This window comes from Zootoca vivipara, chromosome 12 (genome assembly GCF_965207765.1).
Source record: "Zootoca vivipara chromosome 12, rZooViv2.hap1.1, whole genome shotgun sequence".
Taxonomy (NCBI): Eukaryota; Metazoa; Chordata; class Lepidosauria; order Squamata; family Lacertidae; genus Zootoca; species Zootoca vivipara.
Window position 1 is genome coordinate 34841411 of NC_142595.1, and position 19227 is coordinate 34860637.

The 19227-nt window shown below is 48.1% G+C and overlaps 1 protein-coding gene across 1 annotated transcript in view; it reads left to right on the top strand.

Moving 5' to 3' along the window:
• Positions 1–1837: 1837 nt before the first annotated feature.
• The window catches only part of SLC17A7 (solute carrier family 17 member 7), a 29844-nt gene continuing 12454 nt past the window's right edge, over positions 1838–19227 (top strand). Inside the window, exons 1-5 of the mRNA XM_060281242.1 lie at positions 1838–1911; positions 16346–16598; positions 17685–17803; positions 18551–18665; positions 18916–19003. Of these exons, the coding sequence (XP_060137225.1) occupies positions 1838–1911; positions 16346–16598; positions 17685–17803; positions 18551–18665; positions 18916–19003 (649 nt within the window). The remainder of the gene's footprint in view (positions 1912–16345; positions 16599–17684; positions 17804–18550; positions 18666–18915; positions 19004–19227) is intronic.

The window sequence follows — 19227 nt, forward strand, 5'->3', positions numbered from 1 at the left end:
AAACGCTTTAAGTTCCAAACAACAATGACCCGGTTGCCAAATTCACAATATCTGAATAATTTGAAGCACAGCAGAAGAACGTCAGAAGACCCCTGCTGGATCAGGCCAAAGGCCCATCTAGTCCAGCATCCTGTTCTCACAGCAGCCAACCCAGATCTCTCTTTGGAAGACCACAAGCAGGGCCTGAGCGCAAGATTACTCTCCCTGCCTGTGATTCCCATCAACTGGCATTGAGAGCCATACTGACTTCAGAGGCATACTGCACTTTAGGCATGCTCAGAGGCTGTTCTTCCTTCTGGCTTTGGTCAGGTCTATGTAGTAGAATAAAAACATAAACCTATGCATGCATCATTTTTAATGATAAATAAGTCAATGTTTAAGCATTCCTCTTTCTGATCTGTTGGGCACATCTAGTCTCTCTTTTTCTTTTTTAAAATTTATTTATTTGGTTTTTCAGATTAAAATTTTGCAGTCACATATCCAACATACAACATTAAAACAAGATTCCAAGGAATCTCTTGGACTTCCCTCCTCCCCTTTGTGGGTCCTATTGTTAATCATTTCCTCCTGCATCTTTTATTATAATCAAAATATTTTACTTCTCCATTGTATCCAAAACTCACCATTAAACTACAAGTGATACTCCAATCCTACTAACAATTTTAACTGTCTGTCTACAATGGTCTTTAAGTTATAAATTTCCCCCGTTCCTTATTAAAATTTTGGTCTTCCTGATTTCTGATTCTTCCGGTCATTTTAGCCTCAAATGGCCTCGGTCCAGTATACCTGAAGGAGTGCCTCCACCCCCATTGTTCTGCCTGGACACTGAGGTCCAGCACCGAGGGCCTTCTGGCAGTTCCCTCATTGCGAGAAGCCAAGTTGCAGGGAACTAGGCAGAGGGCCTTCTTGGTAGTGGCGCCTGCCCTGTGGAACGCCCTCTCATCTAATGTCAAAGAGAACAACAACTACCAGACTTTTAGAAGACATCTGAAGGCAGCCCTGTTTAGGGAGGCTTTTAATGTTTAATAGATTACTGTATTTTATTTTTCTGTTGGAAGCCGCCCAGAGTGGCTGGGGAAACCCAGCCAGATGGGCGGGGTATAAATAATATATTATTATTATTATTATTATTATTATTATTATTATTATTATTATTATTATGGCATAATCCATCCACTTGATCTGCCATTCTTCTCTGGTAGGGACTTTATCTTCTTTCCAGAGCTCATCTCAGTTGACTGGCAGCTGACTCCGTGGCAAGCTTGATCTTCATTTCTAAGCTTGAATTCTTACAAGATGTGGCCAATGCCACTACTACTCCTTTGGTGTAGTCACTCAGTATTTGCAAGCTTCTCCTCATCTACATGCATACATACCCCATGCCGGATCAAACCAAAGCCCCAGCTTGTTCATGACTCTCTGTCCGACAATGGCCAAGAGATGCCCTTGGGATGTTTATTAGTAGGGACCGGTGGATATGTTTCTTCTGCCACCACTGGCCCCAAGACACTCGTCCCCATGCCAGAAGAACCCAGGAGACCCAAACACAAGGCAATGTTAAAAAGAATTTTTTAAAAGAAGCAGCGGGGGGAGGGGGAGGGCAGAGAAAGTGCAAGCAAAGTTTTAATTACATGAAATATAGATGGAGGAGGAAGCACTGAGTGCTAGAGGGGCATGAATTATTCAAGATGGCCTGGAGCAGGTTTAAAAGGCATCCCGCGTGAGCATTCCTGTGGTCCCTGGCCACCTTTGTTGCTCAGCATGACAGGAAAGGTTGCGATACAAGGCGCTTGCATCTCCCAGCCAGCGCACCTTCGCTAGAAGCCATTACGTCGCGATGCTTCGGACTCGCTCTGAACCGAAAACGATGGTTGCCTTTGGAGCAACGGATGCTCCGGCCAAAGGGTTAATGTATGTGATCTGCCCGTTGGCTCCCTGAACACCCGGAATCTCCCAGAAGCTCAGCCATTGGCCGGTCCGCTGAGACAACACACAGAACCCTTGGGCACATTCTAACTGCTCTGGGGAAAACCTTTCAGTGTCTGCATGTTAACCAGCTACACTGTTCCTGGGAGGGAAGGTTAGCTTGGCAGCTAAGGCTTCCTGTGGGATCATGGGAGTTTGAGTGCGAATTGCAGGAAGGTGGTAGGAAGGACGAGAGCTGGGAAGCATGGTGGAGAGATGGACCTCAGGGGAGCTAAGAAAGTTAAGAAACCATTGCATGGGGTCATCGTTCTGTCCTGTCTAGGCAGAAGGTCCTGGTTTCAGAGATGCCAGCAAGTCATGTCAGGGAGCAGAGCTCAGAAAATGCCTTTCCCTGGAGATCTCAAGAGCAGGTGCAGTTGCTGACCAGCACAGATGGCTGCTTCGCATGTTCCTATGACAGGAAGCCCAGATAAGAGTTGCCACCTAGTTAAGGAACACAGATGATTTGTCACCTCTAGGCCAACCCCCTGCAGATGCAGGAATCTTTCCCCCAATGTGGGACTCAAACCCGCAACCCCAAAATTGAGAGTCTCTTGCTCTACGGATGGAGCCGAGCCAAGACATTCCATACCTCTATATCTCCCCATTCTACACTGAGGCAGGATAATAGCAAGCAGGACTCCAGGGGTCCCAAGTGAATGGGACATTTGGAGGGAATAGAGGCAGGTCTGCTAGCTAGACATAAGGCTGCCAGCCACTGTGACTCTGCTCTGCCTCCACTGTCAAAGCCAGTATTTCTCTGAATGCCAGTCACTGGGTGTCACCAGTGAGGAGAGTTGCTGTTGCCCTCCTGCTTGCAGGCCTTCCCTAGACACCTGGTTGGCCAACTGCAAGAACTGGATGCTTGGCAGGAATGCACCTTTGCTCCAATCCATCAGGGTTCTTCTTGTGGCCATAGGGCACGCCCTGCCTCCCTCTTGCTGAAGCTAAGCAGGGCTGCATCTGGTCCAGTAGCCGTGGGTGTGGCATGGCAGGAACTGCTGCTTATCTGGACAGGGATGCAGCAGGGGAGCAGCAAGGTGGGGCCATGCAGTCGCATTGGGGTGTTGGGGGAGGCTCTGCAGAAAGGAAGGAGCAGCAGCATGTGTTCTCTGCGCTCCTTTGTGCCACCTGCCACTAGCCTCACAACAACCCCCCGTGAGTGCTTTGCCTAAGCTCACCCTGTGGTCTCCATGGCTGAGCGTGGATTCGAACCTGGGCCTCCCTGGTCCTAGCCCAGCACTCTCAACCACTCCAGCACACTGGGATAGTTAAGAAACATGGGGCTGGCAGAAATTCACGAGGCGTGGCTTTCTCCCCAGCATGGAGAGTGTTGGGCAAAGCTTAAACTTCTACATAGCAGCCCTCTCTCTCTAAAAAAAAAAAAACAATATGGGGGAAATGGACAGCTCTGTAATAGCAGCCTAAGCAAGCTGTCATATTCAGAGTGAGATCGTAAGTCCATCTAGCTCAGTATGTTCTACACTGGCTGACAGCATCTCTCCAAGGTTTCAGGCAAGAAATCTTTTCCAGCCCTACCTGGAGATGCTGGGGATTGAACTGGGGACATTCTGCATGCAAGGCAGATGCTCGGTCACTGAGCTACTGTCAGAACCCATATGCCCCCCCTTCTTTTTGCTGCCTTTCTCCGCCCTCATTGCCAGGTGTCAAATCTAAGGTTTGACTGCTTCTTGGAAGGGGATCCCTGCGGCTTTCAGACCCCCCCCACCCTTTGAACTTCCCCGCTGTGCAGTGTCCTTCCTGGTAGGGAATTAAACACAGGAGTTAATCCCCCCCAACACAGGTTCAGGTTGTTGCTGCAGGCTACAAATCCCCGTCCCCTTATCTCCCAGAGGAGTGGAAAAGGCAAGTTACACAGAGCCTGAGCTTCAGATTTTAAATGGAAAATGAACAGGTGGTTGGTCATTTTCTAACTCTATGGTCAGTGGCACCATAGAGTTAGAAAATGACCAACCACCTGGACTTTGTGGCAGGTGCCCAGAACTCCATGCAGCAGAATGATAATAGAAACAGAGAATAATAGAATTGTAGAGTTGGAAGTGACCATGGGAGTTGCCTAGTCGGTCCTATCCCCTGCAACACAGGAATCAATGTGGGGCTCAAACCCACAACCCTAAGATTAAGAGTCTCATGCTCCACTGACTATCCCAGCTAGCTAGCTTTCTAGCTATCGTGGCCCTGAGTTTAGCAGGATCAACTTGCCACATTTTGAAGTAATACACAATGTCACCTAAAGAGGTGGAGGGGGTCCCTTTCAAGATGATTAAGTCCAGAGTCTAAAGGCCCACTCTCGATGTCCCAGATGCCGTATACCCAGTCAAGACTATTGGTCCATCTAGCTCCGTATCATCTGCACTGATTGGCAGTGGCTCTTTCAGGATTTCATAGGCAGCATTTCGCCTGAAATCCTGGCACACCATTGTCAGTCCGTGCTGGAGAGTTCTGAAGCACCACTCCCAGTTTCCTAGCCCTGTCAGGAGACACTCCAGACGTTGAACCTGAGGTCGTCTGCATGCAAAACAGATGCTCTGATCACTGGGCTACGGCCTCCTCCACCCCACCCCCACCCCAAACATAAGCACCATGCTCTTGCGGTCAGGCACACATTGCTCAGCACTGATGTTGCTATTCAGGGTCGTGGCTGATTCTCCATTTCCTTAGCTGGCACATCACCTACTCTTTGACTTTCTCCCCCCCCCCGGCCCCACCCAACAATATAGATCATAGCTGTTGCCCAAATTTCCGAGTCCTCTGTGTGTGCGCATGCATGCATGCGTGCGTGTGTAAAATGCCTGCCAGTGACAGCTTGTGAGCAGGATGCTTCTAGGAAGGGGGGAACTGCGTGTGCCCGGATGCCTGTGTGTGTTTGCGCATGTGTTATTCTCGGCTTCCTTGCTGCATATTTCATGAGCAAGGTGACGGAGGAGGAGGAGGGGAAGGGTGGGAGAAGAGGCTTTGGCTGCTGTACAGAAGTGCTGAGCTTTAAAGCTACCTCCATATGTTCCCCGCTGCCTTCTTATCCAATGCCAACAAGCGCTCTCTCTCTCTCACACACACAGACATACAGCGACATGCTCAGAATCACACCAGGTTTTGCCTAGGCCGGTGAAAAATGTCTTCTGGTCCCTGTTCCTTAAGGAGCAGGACACGAAGTATTCTGTAGGGGGTGCTGTGTTGCAAAGGGGAAAGGCTCAGGGCAGGGCAGGGGGGTGGAGGAAGAGAGACATGCCTCCCTAGTTCTGCAACCTCCTCTTCTCCACATTCTATTTTGGAACTTCCCTGCACACAAAAAAACTGACAAGGTGCCATTTTTGACACCTGTTCCGTTAACACTGCGAAAGGAGGAGAGGGAGGACAAAAATACCAGCAAGATAAGACAGCCACGCAGGGAGGCCGTGCACGTCCCTGCTGCTCCTGTTGATGTGAATCCACAGGGGTTAGCTGAAGGGCTGTGCACACACCAAACATCCAAGGCCCAGTTAAAGTGCATTACTTCCCCAACAGAATCCTGGGAGCTGTAGTTGGTTAAGGATGCTGCGTGTCGTAGTTGCACTCATAACTGCCAAGTTTTCCCTTTTCTCGCGAGGAAGCCTATTCAGCATAAGGGAAAATCCCTTTAAAAAAGGGATAACTTGGCAGCTATGGTTGCACTTGCAGTAAACTACAGTTCCCAGGGTTCTTGGGCAGATCCATGAGGACAGAAATTACACACCTGGGTTTCTCTCCAGTTGTTGCTAGACTCCAACTCCCATTGGCCCCAAACAGCATGGGCAACTGCCAAGGGCAATGGGAGATCAGACAATGACTGGTGGAACATTTGGACCATCTAGCTTCTTATTGACTCTGACTGGCAGCAGCTCTCCAAGGCTTCAGACAGAGAGTCTCTCCCAGCCCAATCTGGAGGTGGCAGGGATTGAACCCAGGACTTTTTTCATGCAAAGCAGATGTTCTACCAGTGCGCTACAGTCCTTCCCCTAAAGCAAAAGGCGCTGGTCTGGTGACTACCCCAGGACACTGGGATTTGTGGTACCTCCCTCCTGCCTGGATGGCAAAACTAAAGAAAACAGTTTTGCTGTTTAGTTAGAGAAAGAAGTTTGGTTTATTGCAGGTGGTTGGCAAGCAGGAGCCAAATGCACAAGTTCAGTAGTGCAAAGCAAGCAGGCTCCCAAACTCAGGTGGGCGAGTGCCTATCAGTTTTTAAGCACTTGCACAGATCAGACCAGAAGGATCTTTGTTTGCATCAGCCACTAGCCATAGCAATAAAAAATAAAATGTACCGAAGACAGAGGTAAAAATTTAACTATGCAAAATACATTTTGGAGGTTTACATCAATAATCAAACAATAGATCTTATTCTAATTGCCCCTGCTGAAAATGTTGCAGTTTTTGCTGTCACCTGATTATCTTGATCTGCTAAAAGAAAGGACACAGTAGCAATGGTTGGGTGACCTGGAAGGGTCAGTAGTAGAGGGGTAATACTGTAACCTCACTCCTCAAATCAGGCCAGAAGCACATGAGCCACTGACTCAATATGGCCATCTCCACATGGACATAAGCGTTTTTCCAGCGGAATTTTTCAAAATTGACCCTCAAGTACAGCCGAAGGCAGAATATTCATTATTGCATTGTTAACTTTTGATAGGGTGCCAAAGTGTCAAAATGACCAGGCGTGTAGCAAGGGAGGTGTGAAGGGTGCGGGCCCGCCCCTCGCCTCCTCCGCCCGAGCAGGAGGAAGCAGAGCGCTCTCTCTGCGGCTTGCTTGCGGTTTGCCACTGCTGCCCAGCAACCCGCTCCGTAGCGCGCCGGCCGAGCAGAGCAGCAGCGCCAACCCAGACGGACTGCGCATGTGCAGACATGCACAGTCCGTCCTGGCTTGTCCTGGCACGTGTCGTGCGTCATGACACATGCGTCAGGATGCATGCACGCTGTGGAGCGGCGCCCTGCCCCTAGGGGGTGCCTCCCTGGGCAGCCAAGTGGCACCGTTCGCCACTGAAAATGACTAGGTGGAAAATAATCCATGGACAAAATTTCCTTATCGTGGCCAAAATATTCTGTCGCTCAGTATCATATAGGCGCTATCTAATTAAACTATTTACTTTACTGAAGCCCGGTGTTAATAACTATTGTGGTGATAAACCAGAAAAGTAAACCTTTTGGTGGACAATTTTAATCCAAGCGCTCTCATGACAATCTTGCGGTACTAAGGGTAGTTAGACCGGTGGGGTTTAAATTTAGCCGAAGCCAATAATTAAATGTCCTACACCAAATCTGTAATTCAACAGAGGGGAGATTAGCCTCCAAGCACAATGAAGCATTTGGAACACAAGATGAAACAGGGGGAAAATTGCCTTAGGAACTTAGATTGAACAGCTTCTGTAGCTCCAAGGTAAGTGTCTGTCCAAATCTGAGCCCCATATAATAACTGTGGTAGGGGTTTAGCTTTCGACACTTCAAGTGCTAGTGGTACAGTGGTACCTCGGGTTACAAACACTTCGGGTTACAGATTCCGCTGACCCGGAAGTACAGGTAGTACCTCAGGTTAAGAACTTTACTCAGGATCAGAACAGAAATCGCACGCTGGCAGTGCGGCAGCAGCAGGAAGCCCCATTAGCTAAAGTGGTACCTCAGGTTAAGAACAGTTTCAGGTTAAAAACGGACCTCCGGAACGAATTAAGTTCCTAACCAGAGGTACCACTGTATGTGATTGCCACCTTTTCCATGGAAAAAGCATGTCAGAATTTTGGAAGCACTTACATCACCAAACTAAGGTGGCCACACGCCACTCCAAACTAAGGTGGCAGTTTCTATATACTTGGCATATTTTCCAGATATGTAGAAGTATCTAAGTTTGCAAAAGAGAGATTTTTTATTTTAAAAAAGGAACACCCCCCCCCCATCCCCACAGATTGACAAGTACCGTACCTGTGAGCTGTCTGAACTTATAGAATCAGGGGAGTCTTTAGCATATGCGCCGACAGGGTGCAAAGTTCCGCCCAGTGCTCCCAAGTCTGACAAGTGCCACCGTTGTGAATGACAAGCACCGCCGATGGCGAGGCGCATCTTTGGTAAATGAGCGCACAAAGTCGAAAGTCCTTTAGTGAAACAGTAGGTATACATTTTGGTAATACCTAGGTATATATGTATTTTGTTTTTCTAGCTTGATCAAAACTATTATTTCATAACAGGTAGATAGTTAAGAGCTTAGGCGGCTTCAGCGGTGGGCGCCGGGCGCCCCCCAGATTTCAACACCCAGGTGCCCTGCACCCCTGGGTAAAGACCACCCTGTATAGAATGTTGATGGCTGTTGACCATACAGAAATAAGGAGGGGAGGGAGAAAGAGAAAGAGAAAGAGAAAGAGAAAGAGAGGGAGGGAGGGAGGGAGGGAGGGAGTAATTCACCCCCTTGTATAGAGGAAAATATTCTGAGTTCATAGACAGCACAATCCTAGATGTGTCCACACCATTTCATTGAATTTCTCCATTGAGAGGAGAAATTCTCCAGTAGTACTTTTCTCAGTGGTGGGGCTTGCTATTATCTGGGACATCTTTCTTCTTGTTTTCCGCTTGTTTTTCTTCCCACTGCAAATGACAACAGCACGATCTTAAGCGGAGCAAAGTTAAACTGGAATTCGCTGCCACCAGATGTAGTGACGGTGACCGGCCTGAATGTGGCTTTAAAAGGGATTCTGACAAATTTAGACAGCTATGAATGGCTGTCAGACATCATAATAGCTGTGTGCTACCTCCTGTTTTCAAGGCGGTATGCCTCTGAATACCGACTCCCGGGGAGAACAGGTGGGGAGAATTCCTGTATCACTCAGGGCCTACTTTGGGGTTTCCTATAGGCATCTGGTTGGCCCCTGTGAGAACAGGATGATGCCCTGTGATGGGACTTTGGCAGGCCTCTCCTTATGCCCAGCATAGCTGCCATGTTATCCCTTTTTTTCAGGGATTTTCCATTATGCTGAATAGGCTTCCTCGCGAGAAAAGGGAAAACTTGGCAGCTATGATGCCCAGACTGGCCACCACTTTGCACACCCACAGACCCCACAATGATTATTATTATTTTAAATCTACATGGATATGTTATATTTTATTGGAATATGTTTGTATGCTGCCCGGGGAACCACTGGGTTGAATGATGGTGTTAAAATGTAATACAGCAAAATTGTTATGCACACCCTAATGGTGTGGTTTCAGGGGATCCAGTGAATACTCTTGGTTTGGTTTCCTTTGAATAAGAGTGCTTTGCAACTACCGTGTTTTTCCATGTATAAGACTAGGTTTCCCCCCCTTAAAAATAATGTCAAAAATTAGGGGGCGTCTTATGCACAGATAGATCTCCCCCCATTTTCTTAAATCTGACTCCCCCAAAATAGGGGGCGTCTAATACATGGGAGCGTCTTATAGACGAGAAAATACGGTTAATTGCAAATATGCAGGTTGAGCTTAGGTGGAGGTTTCGCAGCTTAAACCTGCTCCAACAGATACTATTCTCCCACCGGGTTTCGGTGTGTGTTTCTTACTCCAAAGAAACCCCAGAGATTTGACCTTTTCTTAGACTGACTCTGCTACCACTTTAATCTGTTTGCATCTTCCCAGGCCCTGAATTCACTTTATTTGTTGGGGGAGGGAGGCACTCCCAGAGTACAGACTCTTGCAGAGATGCAGTGGGCAGCCTCCTTCAAGAATAGGTTGCATTGTTGCATCTCTTCATTGTTGCAGGCAGGCTTCCCTGGGGGTAGCACCTTGAGGGGAGTCGGGAACCAGAAGCCGTAGGACAAGTCAGAAGGAGCAATGTATAGCCAAGGGTGTTCAAGAAGGCCAAGCAGCACCCCAGACAAGGAGCCTCTTTAGCATCCCCTTAATTTGCTTTAATTTTTGAAAGCCTTAAGGTTTTTGAATTGCATTTGTATCCTGTTTCCCAGCTTGGACACTTGATTTATCTCTGTTATATAAAAATGATAGATTTGCACAGTTGCTCACAATGATTTTACAAAGACACTGTTGAATGAGCACTGGTGATATCAATTTCCCCATGAATAAAGGGGGGAGGGGAATGCATGTTAAAACTGCCCTTTCGGAAACCAAAGGAGGGAAGACCCCAATAATATGGGTGGGTAGGCAAGGCAGGAGATAGCTCAGTTGGTTAGAGTATGATGCTGATAGCACCAAGGCTGCAGGTTCAGTCCCCGTATGGGACAGCTGCATATTCCTGCATTGCAGGACTGGATGTTCCTCAGGGTCCCTTCCAACTCTACAATTCTATGATTCTAAGTGCGCAAAAACAAACATTTTATTGGTCCGTTAATGTAACACTTGTCAGCTTTACAGGTGAAGACGAACTATTTACAGGTGAAGATGAAGATGAGCTATCAGGCAGACATTTGAGCTGAATGTCTGTGACAGGTGCCCCTTCTCAAAGCCCATTGTCCCCCATCCCCAGTTCCTAAGGCAGATGCCTGCCTCTAAATCTAGACCTGCTTACTAGGTAAATTGGTGCTTTTGGGAGGTATTCAGTATCACACAGTCTAGGAACACTGCCTTCCAAGCCAGTATCCAGGATAAATGTCCAATGTGTGGGACAGGCCCTGATTCTGAAGTTGGGTTTTAAAAAAACACACCGCATTGAATATTTAGGAGATGGTGTCTTCAGTTAACTGGGGGAAACTTGTCCATATGATTGGCACATGCAACGACCCGTCAGGTGGACACATGACAGAAAGGTTGTAGCCTGATCATATGCAATGCTATGTGTGCATAAGCCCATTGGTTGTTATAGGCATAGGTGCCCCTTGTTCTGCACAGGATAAAGCTGTTTGGGTGAAATCCTAAGAACACAACTGAGAGTAAGGTCGGGTTCACTGGTATCAATGGATTGAGTAAGCAAGCCCAGGATTCAGCAGTTCATGCCTGATTTGGGGTCATCATTGTGCATGATCATTATAGCGCTTATGTCTTTGGGGTCTCTTTTTGCGCTTTCAATGGGTTGATGCCGAGATCTGGTGGTGTGAACGTGAAGCCAGGCAAGAAATTGGAGCCTTATAAGCTTATGGCACCACCCAAGGTCACTGCAAACCTGCTGGCAGTGGGCAGCTTAGCCAGGGATATTTAAAACCTCGCCTACTAAGCTGCCAACACGACCGTCTTGAGCTGACGTCAGTGAAAAGGATCATATCCAAAGTCGGGCAAGATCCAGTGCAGAACAGTGTGTGTGTGTGTGTGTGTGTGTGTGTGTTTTTTGCTATATTACAGAGAGAAAGGAGTGTAGCCCAACCTCTTTGGAAGGACTTAGGTGTATCTTCCATTTTTCAAGCAAGGAAGCTATTTGGTTGGGCGTGACCAATTCAACCCTTTCAAAAGAAAGGAAGCAAATACTTATTGTTGGTGTTGCTCTTGGAGCTCTTCCATAAGGCCTGTTTAGTGAGCCTGATTTGCTGGCACAAAGCATACGCGGAGGGGTCGACTATGTCTGGTCTTTACTGAGTATGCCTTCTGCTTAGTTCAGTTATATAGCAGTGAACATTCACCCTGATTTGCTTGCACAGTGCTGCTAAGTCTGCTTGCTAATGATTTGCTCATCCTACACTTTCCAGTGCATTTCTCCCCCAGCTTCCTAACCCGAAGGATCTGCTGCATTACGGTGCTTTCATCCGCTTCAATCGTGCAAAAGCTAAATTTCCAGTACGCCCTCGAATCCTCCCCATGAAATACTGGCAGTCTGGAGGTGGTTTGCTGCGTTTTCATTTATTTTTATTTTTGTTGCTGCTGTTTCTTCTTTTATATTCTGTTAATTTCTTTTTTTGTAATGGTTGTATCATCCTTGCACTTATGTGTGCTTTGATAGTTGAAAGCTGCTTTGAGCAACTCCTTTGAGGAGGGGAAGAGTGGAGTATGTGGAGCAAAGCAAACAAGCCATTTTTCCGTGCGTGTGTTTTTAAAAAACAAAGGTGTCGTCAACAACAAAAATGACAACAACCAACCCTTGGAGCTCCCTGGTTCCACAACTCCTTCTCCCCTTCCATGCTATAGTCACATTGTCTCCCCAAGAAGCAGCAAGAGGGGGAAGACTGAGAATCTCCCTCCAAAATGCTCAGATCAGCACTTTGAATTGGGCCTGGAAAATGATTGGTAGCCAACGCAGTCACAGCAGGATTGGTGTCATGTGCTCAGTTATAGCCGTGTGGCAAACCCAGGAGCTCAGGGCTGGCTATGCTTTTATCCCCTCTCCCCCTTTTATATTGGAAACAGCCCTGCGAGGTAGGCCAGGCTAAATTAATATATGTACATAATAAGCAGCAGTTTTTGGAATGAAATCATGTAGCGCAGGAGTGCCCTATAAAATCAGATCAAGGGGCATGTGATGGAGGGGTGCTGGGTCCCCCAAAGTATATTCTCTTTTTTTTAGAGAGAGAGGGTTGAAACCAGCATGCCGCCGCCTGAAGCCTGTCACCTAAACATCATCACCCCCACCCCTCACCGACGAGGACTGCTGTCGTAATTCAAGCAATATATATGGTTTAATGTCAGACAAATTGCACCCAAATGCTTTGGGGTGTTTCCAGCGCTGTGTGTTTGTGCGCACATGTGATTTCAGGAGTCTTTTTTGGTATGTGATAATAGCACATCTTCCTGAGCGTTTTTGGTGTTGATGCACGATGTGCTTTAGTCACCATCTGAAGAAATGGCAGTCTTTCAGAATTTTTTCTTTCTTTCTTCTGAGGCAGATTGATTTGTCTGTTAAAGAGACAGCGAAAAGGGCTTTTTATATTTTAAAAATGGTGACCCTAAGGAGGCAGTCTGAAATGCTGCCCTCTGAAAGGGCTCCAATGGGTAGAAATGTAGCAGGCAAATACTTTCCTGACAAGTTGGTGGGAAACTAGTCACTAGCTAAATTGTTTCTGTATGCTGAGATCCTGTTAAAGGTGTAATCCAGGTGGTTGTCTTGCTTGTGGGATCATATTAGGGGGCGGGATAAGAGGAAACGAGCCTATCCTAGCAACAGCTGCCACCAGTGTTGGAACTCTGGCATAGCCTATCAGATTTCTATGTTGTTTTTTCACCCAATGAGCTCAGTATTGTTACAACAGTCCTGTGAGGGAGGCCAGGCTGGCCCAAGGTCACTCGGCAAGCTCTGTGCCAAGGATTTTTGCTTGAATGCTCTCACCACTACATGACAAATGACAAGTCACTTGTAGTTTCTGGTTGGATTAGGTTGAACAGTTTTAAACCAGTTTTCATGGAAAAGTGGGGTGTTCAGCGCTCCAGTGAAGGGGGAAAGCTCTAAGGAAATCCCAAACCCTCTTCTCTCTAACCACACCACTACTCTGGGCTCTTAAAGAATTCAGCACACAGGCCCAAGACACAAATTTGGGGGCAAAATAAGATGGGGTGTGCCTGGAGTCGCACTAGCACAGGCATCCCCAAACTTGGCCCTCCAGATGTTTTGGAACTACAATTCCCATCATCCCTGACCACTAGTCCATTTAGCTAGGGATGATGGGAGTTGTAGTGTCAAAACATCTGGAGGGCCAAGTTTGGGGATGCCTACACTAGCACAACTAGGGTTGTGTGCACACCATACAGTACATTTAAAGCAATTGGCTTCTGCCAGATAACCTTGGGAACTGTAGTTTGCTGCTCACAGAACTACAATTCTGAGCACCCTTTAACAAACTGCAACTCCCAGGATTCCTTAGGGGAAGTCATGTGCTTTCAAATGTAAGGTACGTACGCAGCCACGTTGCAGCATGCCAGCAGAGGGTTTTGTTAACAGTTTAAAAAATAAAAATTGGGTGGGGGAGGAACCGGAGATCTGGGGCCTGGCACAAAGGACCTGGAGCTCAGGACCCCTGGGTCACAACCTCACAATGCCACCTATTTGAAATTTTAGCCAAATTACGATCCACAGTCCCATGTAACTAGGGGATTTGGGAAGAGTGTCACCCAGTTGTTTTAAGAATCCCTCCTTGCTAAGATATGGACTCTGCATGTACACCATACATTTAAAGCACATCCTGCCACCTCAAAGAATGCTGGGAGCTGTATTTTGTTAAATGCGCTGCTGGGAATTGTAGCTCTGTGAGGGGCAAACGGCGTCTCCCAGGATTATCCGGAGGCGGGCGGGATGTGCTTTAAACGTACAGAATGGGTGCGCAATGTCAGGTGCATATTTGTACTCACGAAAACTGGTTGGCTTACGGATCTGGCGGAGGCTGCCTGTGCAGGAGAGGGCAGGGAGGAACGAGGGACTGAAGGGAAGGGACGATACGAGGGGGCTCAGAAAGAAGGCCTTTCTGTCGCCTCCGTTGCTAAGGGAAAGGAGTTGTTCTCGGGCCCGGTGCCGAGATTGAGCTCAGAGCCCATCTGCACCAGCTCTGATGGGAACAGCTTCTGCGTGGGCAGCCGCCGCCTCCCCACCAGGCTGACGAGACAGTGTGTAAGAGCGGGAAGGGGGCGGTGATGGACGAGGACTTGGGGGTGCTCCAAGCCCCTCTGAAATCTTTGGCAGGGAGGGAACTTCCCCGCGTCTGATCCCACCCTCTCTACTCTCAGGTCAGTCTGGCCCTACTGCCTGCATCTACGCAGAGTCACCTGACGCAGTTCCTTACAAGGATGCAATGGTGGGTGGGCGGCCTCCCATCCGCTTAGCTAATGCGATACCTTTCCCATTTCTGCTGCTCCTGTCAAGTCTATATGCAGCTCCCTGCCATCCTGCTTTCCTAGCATAAGGACTGCCACACTTTTCTCCATTTTCTGCTCTCTGCCTTACAGCTTTGGCATGTTGAGCTCCAAGAAGCCAGGGGTCAGGGGACCAGCCAGAGGGCCGCATTCCCTTCAGGGCAGCCTTCTGAGGGCCACATATCTGCAGTTTGTGGAGCCAGAGGAAAATGTGGGTGGAGCCATGAATGTAAATTTTACCTCTGCACAGGAGGACAGTTTGTACACATGCTCACACATCCATATCCTCCATGTAGGCAGGCCAGAGGCATCATCAGAGCCCAGAGACACATTCCAGCCAATCAGAAACATTTGTGGGAGTGAAGGAAGGCCAGAGAAGGGCGTGGCCTGGGGAGATTTCTGAGGGCCACGTAGAGGGGCTTGGAGGGCCACGCTTTTCCCCAGGCCTGAGATTCCCCATCTCTGCAATACACAAGAGAGAGAGAGAGAGAGAGAGGAGCCTTTTTCTACTGGCTTTTGTATTTTAAAAATGGAGTGGCAACAGTGCTTTATCCCTACATGCTTTGAGACAAGTCAACCCACAGATTCTGCGCTGGACACAAACTCACCCCATTAGTCTGCAAGGCTTCCTGAGTTGCCATCTGAGAACTTGTAATCTATTGCCGATGGGCCTTTCCCCATGCCAGGAGGCCTTCCTCGCCCTCTTTCCCCCTTCCTCCACCCAGTTTTCTTCATTTAACACTGAAAATTGAAGAGTTCTGTGAAACCTAAAGCGAGTGAGATATGATTGGCAAGAGTGAACTCTGGACGCCAGGTGGGCCACCGAATTAAGTTTCCAAGCTCATTTTCAGAGGCAGCCCCACAGAAGGCATGTTAGCGTGAAGGATGGGGGAGAAATCAGATTCAGGTCACATTTAAAGGTGAACCTTCCTCACTTACACTTTCTGAAGCAATACACGGAATGGAAGAATATTTTCCTGTGAAATTCACGATTCTCTGAATTTTGCAAGGCAGTTCTCCAGCCAAGCAAATGTGCGCAAAAATGCATGTGTGTAAAATGTGTGCATAAAAGTAAAAAAAGGAGACAAAAGGGTTCTGGAATAACTAAACCAGAATGAAGTTTTTCAGTTTTTCACCATGCCTATCAGATCAGCACCCCCAATCCTGCGCAGGTCTACTCAGAGATAAGCACCTCTGGATTTGATGGGGCACTCCCTATTTCTACTATTGCTTCACACATTACAGAGCCCTGACTGTTTCCCAGGCTCAAATGCTGGTGGGTTTTGGAGAGAACTTTAGAAACATAAAACAAAGACCACAAGCCAATGCAGAAATGTGGAAAACCGCATTTAAGATTGGAAAAAAATGAGAAACAGAGAGAAACCAAAACTTCCCAATTCACCCATTCTTTCCCACAAGCATCTCCTTCCCCTCCCTGGCAGAAAAAATACAACAATAACCTCTTAACTGACAACTTGCTGCCCTTTCATGACAGCCTGAGGTGGCTGCCTTCCTTTCCCCAATGGTAGAGACGTCCCTGATATCAATAAAGGAGTGGAAAGAAGGCAATGAGGCAGAATATGCTCACCTCATGGGAACATATTTGAACCTTTGCTTTTTCTGGGTTGTCAGCTTTAGGTCCTACCCTTCAAGCCTTCCTCTTATCTCCGACTTCTAGGATCCTTGAACGGAAACAGGCAGGTGGGGAGACCATTGAGCTGACTGAAGAGGGCCGGCCTGTTGAGGTGACTGAGAAGCACCAGCCCATCGTCGACTGCACCTGCTGTGGCCTCCCTCGCCGCTACATCATCGCCATCCTCTGTGGCCTGGGCTTCTGCATCAGCTTCGGCATCCGCTGCAACCTGGGCGTGGCCATCGTCAGCATGGTCAACAACAACACCGTCTACGAAGGGGACAAGCTCATTGTGAAGGTGAGACTGTCCTCCCTCTGGAGCAGGGGTGGGCTTTTTTCTGTTGAGGGCCAAGGGACGCGGGTGGTGCTGTGGTCTATACCACTGAGCCTCTTGGGCTTGCCGATCGGAAGGTCGGTGGTTCAAATCCTGCCGACGGGGTTAGCTCCTGTTGCTCTGTCCCAGCTCCCAACCTAGCAGTTTGAAAGCACACAAGTGCAAGTGGATAAATAGGTACCGCTGTGGTGGGAAGATAAACGGCATTTCCCTGCACTCTGGTTTCCGTCACGGTGTCCCATTGTACCAGAAGCGGTTTAGTCATGCTGGCCACATGACCTGGAAAGCTGTCTGTGGACAAACACCGGCTCCCTCAGCCTGAAAGCGAAATGAGCACCACAACCCCATAGTCGCCTTTGACTGGACTTAACCGCCGAGGGGTCCTTTACCTTTACCTTTAATCTGTTGGAGGCCACAGGGCAGTGCTGGGTGGCCAATTATGGGCAGAGCCAGAGACAAAAGGGTTCTGGAATAACTAAACCAGAATGAAGTTTTTCAGTTTTTCACCATGCCTATCAGATCAGCACCCTCAATCCTGTGCAGGTCTACTCCGAGATAAGCACCTCTGGATTTGATGGGGCACTCCCTATTTTTACTATTGCTTCACACATTACAGAGCCCTGACTGTTTCCCAGGCTCAATCTTCTATCTGGCCCTCCAGATGTTGATGAACCACAACTCCCATTAGCTCCAGTAAGCGTGGTCAATGGCTAGGGATGCTGGGAGTTGTAGTTAAGCAGCATCTAGAGAGCCACTGGTTCCCCACACCTGGACTAGGTTGACCACCGCAGTGGACTAGGATGACCTTCCAACTCTATGATTCTATGGTTGGATACACAACATACACTTAAAGCACAAGCTTCCTCCCAAAGAATTATGGGAAATGTAGTTCACTCCTGACAGAGCTACAGTGCAGAGTACCATTAACGTAAACTACAGTTCCCAGGATTCTTGGCTGGACGTTGAATGGATGGTGCAACTGTGACTGAAGTCCTGCTGCTGGCTGTAATCGGGAACTGAATCTCTCCTCTATTCTTCTCACCACTTCAGAAAGCGGAGTTCAACTGGGATCCTGAGACAGTGGGCATGATTCATGGATCCTTCTTCTGGGGTTACATCGTCACCCAGATCCCAGGAGGGTTCATAGCACAGAAATTTGCTGCTAACAGGTAAGACGCAGGTAGGGTTTTTTTTTTAGTGTGTGTATGTGTACAGTAAATCAAAGAGGGGGAACATGCAGATTTTGGCTCACACCTGGTGATCTCATTCTCTAGAACAGGAATAGGAAGATACCTTGGTCCATTTGGGATAGCTCATTATCTGGTGAAAGATAAAGATCATGAAAATTGACTGTACCTTTGTATAAACCAGATTATCACTGCAGCAAAAATTTGGTATTTTGTGTCTTTTTTTAAAAAAAAAGTTTGTGGTTCTTTTCAAGTAAACTTTAGTTGATAATTTAAGAAGTAAGTTTAGCGTGCAAGAAATTTGCAAGCACTGATCCCACAATAAACACCTATCTTGAAACACACGTGCATACATAGACCCTCGCTAGAGAAAGCGGAGGTTCCTTATGGTGTTTCCTAGGCAGTGGGGGAAAGAAGGAAGCTGTCCTCTGACTGGACAGGTCTCTAGTCTCTACAGCTCTCGTGTATACCCTACGGGAAGAGGCAGGGAGCTGTTCAGAGCAATTGGCTGACTATCAGAATGTGGATGTGGGACATGGGTTCAAATCCCCCTTCAGCCATGAGAGTCACTGGTGATTAAGGCGAGTGACTCCCTATCACTTCACAGGCTCATGGGGACCAAAAAACCTCTGTAAATATCAAAGGAATAATGGTGAGAGGGAAAGCAAACGGGCTGGGCTTTCTTTCTTTTTTTACAGCTTTTCTTAACACCTGCCTTTTGGTCCACAGGGTTTTTGGCTTTGCCATTGTGGCGACATCAACCCTGAACATGCTCATTCCATCGGCCGCAAGGGTCCACTTTGGCTGCGTGATCTTCGTGCGGATCCTGCAAGGCCTTGTGGAGGTAAGGCCCGCACCCCTAATCTCCGCGCTTTTGCACCGCCCCGTAATATTGACCTCTCCACCTTCCTCTCCGAAGCCTCAGCTCCCTTCCTCGGGGCACTTAGCCCTCTTGTAAAGAATGGAGTCAAGGTGGGACAGAGTTATGGGTCGGAAGCAGAGCTTGTTCCTTGGGCCTGCCTCTTTTCTCTCTCTCTCTCCAGTGGAAAGGTAGCTCTGATCTCTATGTAACTCTCTGTGCCCTCCACCTCCAGGGGGTCACCTACCCAGCATGCCACGGTATCTGGAGCAAATGGGCACCCCCCCTGGAACGCAGCCGCCTGGCGACAACAGCCTTCTGTGGTAAGGTAACATGTTCACCGACCATCAAAGTTAAATGGGCGGGGAGGGCCTCCCATGCAAAATACCATGGTTGCCGCCTTGAACCTGATGTCCTTTGGCTTCTGGCTTGTTGAAATTTCTTAAGCAGAAGCCTAGAAGACCTGTCCCAAAGTCTAGATCAAAACGCATCACATCCTGGTTTGGTTTGACATGTTGGAACAGCGCTTGGTGAGTGACTCACTTTC